Source organism: Lupinus angustifolius, chromosome LG08 (assembly GCF_001865875.1).
Source record: "Lupinus angustifolius cultivar Tanjil chromosome LG08, LupAngTanjil_v1.0, whole genome shotgun sequence".
In the NCBI taxonomy this organism is placed as follows: domain Eukaryota; kingdom Viridiplantae; phylum Streptophyta; class Magnoliopsida; order Fabales; family Fabaceae; genus Lupinus; species Lupinus angustifolius.
In genome coordinates, this window is record NC_032016.1 from 14,996,693 (window position 1) to 15,005,160 (window position 8,468).

Below are 8,468 nucleotides of genomic sequence, written 5' to 3' on the forward strand. Positions count from 1 at the left end.
GGCATAACGAAGTGGAGGAAGAAGAGGAGGAGGACGAGGTCATTGAGCTCGTAAATGTGGAGAGTTCGGTGGAGGTGATCGACCTCGTGTCTGACTCAGAAGAGGAAGAGGATCCGAGTGAGGGGTCCAGCATTCCTGGAATCTTCTGAGTCGGCTTGTGGGTCAGTCGATGTCCCCTTTTTGTTTTGATGGGGGCTGTGTTATGTGGATTTTGTATATGTTTAGTGGCGATGTAGTTTCTGCCTTTGTTGACCCAATATGTATGAACTAATTATGACTTAACCGTTTATATGAATTGTGTTATTCAGGAAATTGTGAATCAGGTTAAGTTATCATTCGATAACGATAAGTTGATTTTCCGCATTTGAGTTACTTAAAGTGATGTCTCGGAAAAGGAATGTTTTAAAATGAAACAATTTTATACAATCTCTTTATTCAAAAAAAAAATTTACCCATTTTTTCGCAATGTTTTTGAGAAGTATTTTTCGGGGCGTTACATAGAATAACAGTAAACATACTATTATTTATAATTACAAAATACATAAATATATAATTTATCAGTTGATACACATTATTCAGAAATAAGTATTAACGTAATTAGTATGATTCAAATTTAGCCACACATATTCATATTCATCCTCTTCCCTGATTGTTAACAACAAGTGCCCTTTACTTGCAAAAGATTGGGTTGTTCAGTTTCACCATGTTTTAAGAGAGAAGATATCTTGTTGCTTTTTGGTTAACTTTATGTCAAGGATTAACCGTAGCTCTCATGATAATTTAAAGATGAGTTAAACCTTATGATACATGTTACTTTTCATTCCGACAGAAGTAACTTAATCTTATAGATGGATCTTTGCCCCCACAATTTCTCTTTTCTTTCTCCATATGTGTAGAAGTTAGTGTGTTTGAATTAGTGATGGCCTTTATAAAGGAAACCAAGTAGCAGATTTGGTAGCAAATTAAGGTCACACTCAAGTCTAATCTCTTTAGACTGATACTTCTTTGCGTGTAGTTTTGTTTTTGTTTTTATTTTAGTCTCTAAAAAACTCATATCATTTGACGTGTCCATACTAACGTGGCATCCATTATGCCACATCACCATGTACCATCCAAAATTGAGAAAAAGTAAAAATCAACCGGAGTAAAAAATAAATACATAAACTAAAGGGAAAAAATATATATGGATTATTATAAGAGTTTTTCATTTATCATTCATTTATAATTATGACTCTTAAATAAAATCAATATCAATAAATGATAGATAATATGTTACCTATGTATAAATTTTTATACTATCAGATCATAGATATTACACTCTAAACTAAAATTAATGTGACCCATAAATATTGTAACAAAAATCTAAATATGGACTTAGTTATTTGGACTGAACACACTGAATTAGTTAGTTAAAGCCCATAAACCATGGCCCGATCCAATTCCTCAGACATAAGCATTCACCATTCTCAATACCAACAACACCAACAACAACCTCGTACCTCGTGAGCGATCAAGGATCAAAGATGTTCCTACGTGCGGTGGCGCGGCCATTAATGGCGAAGGTGAAGCAAACAACCGGTATCGTGGGTCTAGATGTGGTTCCAAACGCGAGGGAAGTACTTATCGGACTCTACAGCAAGACGTTGAATGAGATAAAGGCTGTTCCTGAGGATGAAGGGTATCGTAAAGCAGTGGAGAGTTTCACGAATCATAGATTGAAGGTGTGTCAAGAGGAAGAAGATTGGGAAGATATTGAGAAGAAACTTGGGTGTGGACAGGTTGAGGAGCTTATTGAAGAAGCACAGGATGAGCTTAAGCTTATTTCACTTATGAATGGTATTGGTTTTTTTACATTGCTTTGTTTTTATTGTTTTTATGGTGAGAAGATTGAAGGAATTGGGGTGGTCGAATATGATGGAGATGGGGTGTGGGGTTTTTATGTTGCATTTTGTTTTGGTTGTTTAGTTTTATGGTGTTTTAGGGTTGCGAGTTGAGTTTTGAGGGGAAGGAAGGGAAATGACTTATACCTTTTATTTTCCTTCATTCTTCTCCAAAACTCAACTCTCAAACAGTCTTTTAGGGAATTGTTATGAATAAAAAAATAATTTTATGATTTCTTGGATGGTTGAAGATGGATGTTGGGGGTTAATGAAATTATGGGTTGTAGGGAAATTTGATGTTGTGTTTTTTAGTTTCTCTTTGTGGGGTTTATAGGAATTATCAGAGATTTGTTTGGATCAATGGTGAGAAATGGAAATTGAGGGTGATTAAAATGATGGGCTGTGTGAATTTTGATGTCGTGTGTGTGTGATTTTTGTTTTTATGAATGTTTTAGGGACTAATGAATTTATAATAAAATAGATGTCTACAAAATTGATGGTAGGATGAAGAGTAAGTTTTGGAGTAAATGAATCCCTACTCTTTCGGAAATTATGACATATTTTTTTCTTTTTTTAATTGAAGAGTTGGGTGATTACATTGCATTGTAGGATATAAGTGACAAGGCTTGTTTTTTAGTAGAAGTAAACATCATTCTCCTTTCAAAATTTCGAACCATGAAAAGAAAAATACTAGCTAGAGGGTTCAAAACCTACTAGCAGTTCATGCTTAAATCAACTAAAAAGATAGAAGCTAGTTGGCTAGTTGCATGCAGCTTGTACTCTTCGAAACTAATGTTAGGAAAACAAAATAGGAATGTAACAGCTAATTCTTTAATTTTCCCAAAAAAATGAGATTGCTTCTTATGTCTAGGAAAATAAAATACGAAAGGAACAAAGTATCATCTATGTTTCATGTCCTAACGTACTTGTCCCATTCTGATATATTGAATTCTCGGAATACTAGATCCTGTATGTCTTTTTCTTATTTATTTAGGTTCTTCAACTTTGAAGTATTGTTGATATCATAATTACAATCCGTTGTTGTGAGTAATCATGCATTGCATAGAAGATATCTGATTGCCTATTTTGCATGTTCACAGTGGTAAATGTGATGGTATTTAGTATAAAATGCATCTCCGTCATCAATGTTGAGTATGACAGCTTGAAGTATATCCCAGTTAAGATGTTACACTTCAGAAGAAATTCCTAATTTTTTGAAGATCCCAAAATGTATGGGATCTAAGTTGTCAACTGAATTTTTAGTCTGTAATAACAGCTTTGGTCATACCCTCATAGGGCTTAATGAACCAACAAGTCGTTGCTCTAGCTGTGTAAGACCCCCCACTTGATCCCTTGAAAGACCAACAGGTCAAAGGTTCAATTTCCAAGAGCGACACTTGCTGGAAAGGACAACCATGCACCTCGGAAGGGATTAGTTCCTTACCTAAAAATGTGAGGGGATGTCCTTGGTAGTACTCCAAAAAAAAGGCTTAATGAATCTAGGATACAGAATGGAGCATGAGTTAGGCTAGGTTGTTCTGTTTGTAAATGGTAGTGTTGGGCTGGGGCAACCACTTAATGTTATGGTTTTAGCTATTGTGCATGTTTGTCTACATGGTTATTCTTGAATGAGAATTTTATGATAGTTCAGGTATTTTGAAATTTTTAACCAAATGTTTTGGTACCTTTAACTTCATGAATTTGGTAGCCTTTGGTTTCACATTACTATGGATGCCGCATACTGCTCAAGACTTTTTTTGTTATTTCATGTTCATTTGCAATTTTGATTTTCTATATTCTATTGTTAATCGATATTTTGTTAGCATGCACAAATCTTAAACCACTCATATACCAAGAAAATTTAAGTTGCAGTCTTAAGTTTCTTATTTTACTTTCGAAACCAAACAGGGAAGCAACATCTTATTATCTTTAGGCTATTTTGTTTTGAACACTTTATGTATTGCCTTCATAAAAGTGTTTATAAAAGCCAATTGTTAAATGCACCCCTTGGTAACTTTTTGCATTCACATTATATTGGCTTTGAAAAATGATGGATTTTACTTATATCCTATGTATATGTGGGATTGCAGAGTGGAAGCCATGGGGTGTCCCGGACGATTATGAATGCGAGGTGATAGAGAACGATGCACCAGTTCCAAAGCATGTTCCTCTCCACCGTCCTCCTCCTCTCCCGACAGAGTTTCACAAAACGCTAGAGGCAATTCAATCAGGAAAAGATACTCCTGCTGTCAGCTCTGGTGAATCAAAGGCATGATGAGTTTTGGTTCCTCAATTTGAATGCAATTTTCCATTTCTTTGCATTAAATTGTGTTATAGATAGTTTCAGACTCTGTGGGAGAAAACATTTGCTACTTAATAACTTGATCAACATGAAATAAAAAGAGTTTTTTGTTTCAGTTTATATTATGACATTACATCCTCTAAATAACAAGAGCTTCTCCTGGCCTTAAACACTGACTCACTTATCCTTCTATCTCTTATCTTCTCTACAAAAATCAACAAAAATAATCCCCAATGATTACTTTATTGCATTTTAGTTAACAGGGTCATTCTGTACATTATTTATTTATTTATTTTAGTATGTCTTACGACAAAGAATGAAACCAGAAGAAACAAATTTTTAGAGACTTCCGACAAAAATCAGAAGATTCTTACAGGGGGCTGAGAATCAACTGGATCAATCCAATATTTTTCCCAAACACGATATTGATAAATTTTGTTTATGAATCAAACAAGTTAAATTTTAGCTAATAATTAAGCTTATTAAATAAATAAAATAAACATGTGTCATAGTTCGATTCATCATATTCCCCAATTACATAAAATCAATAAATTTATCTTAACTCATTTATGTAGCAAATAAATTTGTACTAAATTTATATACTGTTATATTGTACTAATTTGTCATTTATTTTATACATTGTATTTGTCATTAATCAAGTAAATAGAATTATAAAAACAATTTATTTTATACATTATATTTGTTATTAATCAAGTCATTAACAGGAAGAAACTCAACAATTCTGTTTTCTACATTGATTAATAACGGACTTATTCATAGGTTTTTCAGTTTTGGGTTCATCTCTTTAGTTGCCATTCTTCGTTTTTAGAATATAAATTTTGATTCTCCTCCCCGCCACAAATTCAAGCTTTTGGTAATGTGATATGTGTCAACGGTAATTCATTGTTGCTAAGTGTCTAAGTCAAATTTGGAACTATATTTCTCATTCTTTGATCAATTTCTACGTCAAAATACCCACAGATAAAGACCAAAGCTGAACATTTACATCACCCAAATGCCCAAACTCCATCCTCATTTAAAATGTTCAGTTACTTTAACTTCATCATGTCACTTTCCCTCCAATACCTTCAGTACCCACATTATGTTCGACGAAATGCTCCATAGAGACATATCCTCTGTCAACTCACTCATCACTTCCTATGTTCGTCGTGGCCACTCTCTGTCTGCATGGGCCCTATTCCATCACGTGCATCAAGTGCGTTCCAACCTTGACGCCTTCACCTTCACCCCTGTTCTTCGTGCATGTTCCCTCCTACCATTCGCTAATCGTGGTAAACAAGTCCATGCCCATATGATCAAAATGGGTGCAGATTCAGGAACCGTGGCGAAAACTGCACTGTTAGACATGTATTCGAAGTATGGGTATTTGGTTGAATCCAAAAGGGTGTTTGAAGAGATGGGTCATAAAGATATTGTAGCTTGGAACGCTTTGATTTCGTGTTTTTTAAGGTATGATCTTCCACGTGAGGCGCTCGGTGTTCTCAGAGCAATGAGGAGGGAAAATGTTGAGTTAAGCGAGTTCACGCTGTGTTCTGTTGTGAAATCTTGTGCTTCTTTGAAGGCCTTGGAGCTAGGGAGGCAGGTTCATGGTTTGGTGGTTGCTATGGGGCGTGACTTGGTGGTTCTGAGTACTGCTTTAATTGATTTTTACTCGCGTGTTGGGTGTGTAAATGATGCTCTGAAAGTTTTCTATTGTTTGAAGGGTGCGAAAGATGATATGATGCATAATTCGATGGTTTCAGGGTGCATTAGGAATAAGAGATATGATGAGGCTTTCAAAGTTATGGGTCTGGTGAAGCCCAATGCCGTCGCGCTCACCAGTGCTTTGGTAGGTTGCTCTGAGAATTCAGATTTGTGTTTAGGGAAACAGATACATTGTGTTGCAGTACGTCAGGGTTTCACCTGTGAGACTCAACTGTGCAATGCCATTTTGGACATGTATGCCAAATGTGGTAAAATTTCTCATGCTCGGTTGTTGTTCGATCGGATTTTTCAGAAGGATGTGATTTCATGGACTAGTATGATTGATGCGTATGGAAGAAATGGACATGGACATGAAGCTGTTGAGCTGTTTCAGAAGATGAGGGAGGATGGGAGCAAGGTGTTGCCGAATTCGGTGACATTTTTGTCTGTTTTATCAGCTTGTGGTCACTCTGGACTGGTGGAGGAGGGCAAAAAATGTTTCAATTTGTTGAGGGAGAAGAAATATGGTCTTGAACCAGATCCAGAGCACTACGCATGCTTCATAGACATCTTAGGCCGAGGTGGTAATATAGAAGAAGTATGGTCGGAATATAACAATATGGTTGAGCAGGGTACCAGACCTACTGCCGGAGTATGGATAGCATTGTTGAATGCTTGCAGTCTTAGTCAGGATGCTGAAAGAGGCGAAGTCGCTGCAAAGCATCTGTTGCAGTTGGAACCGAATAAAGCTAGCAATGTTGTGCTCGTATCTAACTTTTATGCGGCCATTGGAAGGTGGGATTGTGTGGATGAACTCAGAAGCGTCATGAGGACAAAAGGATTGGTTAAGGAAGCTGGGAATAGTTGGATTAATGTTTCAGGCTTCAATCAACATGCCAGGTTTCTGTCTGCTTGATGTTTGCTGGAGAACATGGAAAGTAAGGTACATATGGCTATAACGGTGCCTTCGGCTTTGGACATGGTTTGCTTGACAATATTTACTCAACCTTGGATTGTCTGCATCTAATGGCAGAATGCCTCTGCTCCACATTCTTTTAGATGGACGACCTTGGCGCAGTGGTAAGGTTATTGCTTAGTAACCAGAAGATTATGAGTTCAAATTTTGGAAAGAACATCTCCGCATGCATAGATAAGGTTGTGTATATCTACCCTTCCCAGATCCCACTAAGTGAGAACCTCGTGCATTGGGCCACCAGTTAGTGTTGACAATGAGTCACCAGTAAATATGTTTTCTCCTGTTCCCTTACTGCTACTGGGGTGCTTTCTGCTTTGGACATGGTTTGCTTGTCAAGCTCAAAATAGTCAATAGCTAACTCAACCTTGGCATTGTCAATGGGCAATGTACAATACTCCTCATTTTTTTTAGATCATTGGTTATTATTGAGAATAAGTCAACCAGTAATATATTTCTTTTCCCATTCCTCTAAAACATTACATCTTGCCCTTCATTTACTTCATTCTTTGTTTCCCATTAGCTCAACCTTTCTTTCTTCTTTACCAAGCTGTAGCTGATGAATATTTTGGAATGAAGGATTCACTTTACTGACTATACTTTTAAACTAACAATATAATAATAAGCTTTAATCACAAATATACCTGATTAAACAAATAACAAGAATATATAATAGAGTGAAAATGTAAAAACTTTAGGTGTGATACATATTCTGCGATATTCATACTCAAGATGTTAATGAATATAAAAAGACAATTGCATATTTAAAAAATGTAATAACTTTTATGTAAATACATCTATTCTCTTAAGTTTTTTTTTAAGTGAACATGAAAATAGGAAAGTAAATGAGTATGAGTGAGTATATTTTTGAATAAAGACTTAATTTATTCCTTAATTTTTCCCGAATAAATTTAATTCTTGAAAAAATAAAGACATTATGTAACGATATAATATTTGATCCGAGGGTAATTTAGTCCTTGAAAAAAGAAATCATGAATAATCTTTTAAACTTTTTTGATAGAAATAAATAATCCATTATAAGTTAGATTATATGAGGTGAAATGAAACTTTTTAGAAAAACAATAAAAAATGATTTGGGTATATCTACCGATTTTTATAATATTGAGAAATAGTATTGTTATATTAATACCTGGTCGGTCACCCATATTCTTATTTTTTTATATGAAATATATCATATTCATATTATATTATTTAAGAAAAAATAATTTAAATATAAGCAATGCAATATATAAACTCAATATACAGTGAAAATTTAAGAATATAACATGTACTAGTCGATATGATATATATAAAATTTATTCAAATTTATCATTATTTCTAATAATTTTTACATATTTGTTAGATATTTTTTATATTATTGTGTGTTCTACTTGTGTTGAGAAAGAGAAGATATAAATAAGAAAATATGTGGAAGAATAATGATATATTAATATAAAAAATGAAAACAATGTTTAAAAGTTTATAATAGTTATTAATAATACAAAATGATAAATTTGGAATATAAAAATTATGTGATGATGGTAGTTATTACTTATTTTACCTATATTACTAGTATAGATATAGAACGAATAATAAATGTATCTATACT

The 8,468-nt window shown here is 34.4% G+C and overlaps 2 protein-coding genes across 2 annotated transcripts; both read left to right on the forward strand.

Moving 5' to 3' along the window:
- Positions 74-4,302, forward strand: LOC109355264 (probable NADH dehydrogenase [ubiquinone] 1 alpha subcomplex subunit 5, mitochondrial). The gene is made up of 3 exons (XM_019598322.1): positions 74-111; positions 1,519-1,836; positions 3,971-4,302. Exons 2-3 carry the CDS (start codon positions 1,524-1,526, stop codon positions 4,153-4,155), a joined length of 498 nt encoding a protein of 165 aa, XP_019453867.1. The 5' UTR covers positions 74-111; positions 1,519-1,523; the 3' UTR covers positions 4,156-4,302.
- LOC109353542 (pentatricopeptide repeat-containing protein At5g66500, mitochondrial) lies at positions 5,032-7,412 on the forward strand. Its single transcript, XM_019595860.1, has one exon. The coding sequence runs from the start codon at positions 5,198-5,200 to the stop codon at positions 6,800-6,802; it is 1,605 nt and encodes a 534-aa protein (XP_019451405.1). The 5' UTR covers positions 5,032-5,197; the 3' UTR covers positions 6,803-7,412.

What these genes read in the sequence shown, in the direction of transcription:
- LOC109355264 (XM_019598322.1), top strand. Translation starts at nt 1,524, where the DNA reads ATGTTCCTACGTGCGGTGGCGCGGCCATTAATGGCGAAGGTGAAGCAA. An exon ending in GCTTATTTCACTTATGAATG is followed by an intron (nt 1,837 to 3,970) that starts GTATTGGTTTTT and finishes GTGGGATTGCAG; the next exon opens with AGTGGAAGCCATGGGGTGTC.
- LOC109353542 (XM_019595860.1), top strand. Translation starts at nt 5,198, where the DNA reads ATGCCCAAACTCCATCCTCATTTAAAATGTTCAGTTACTTTAACTTCA.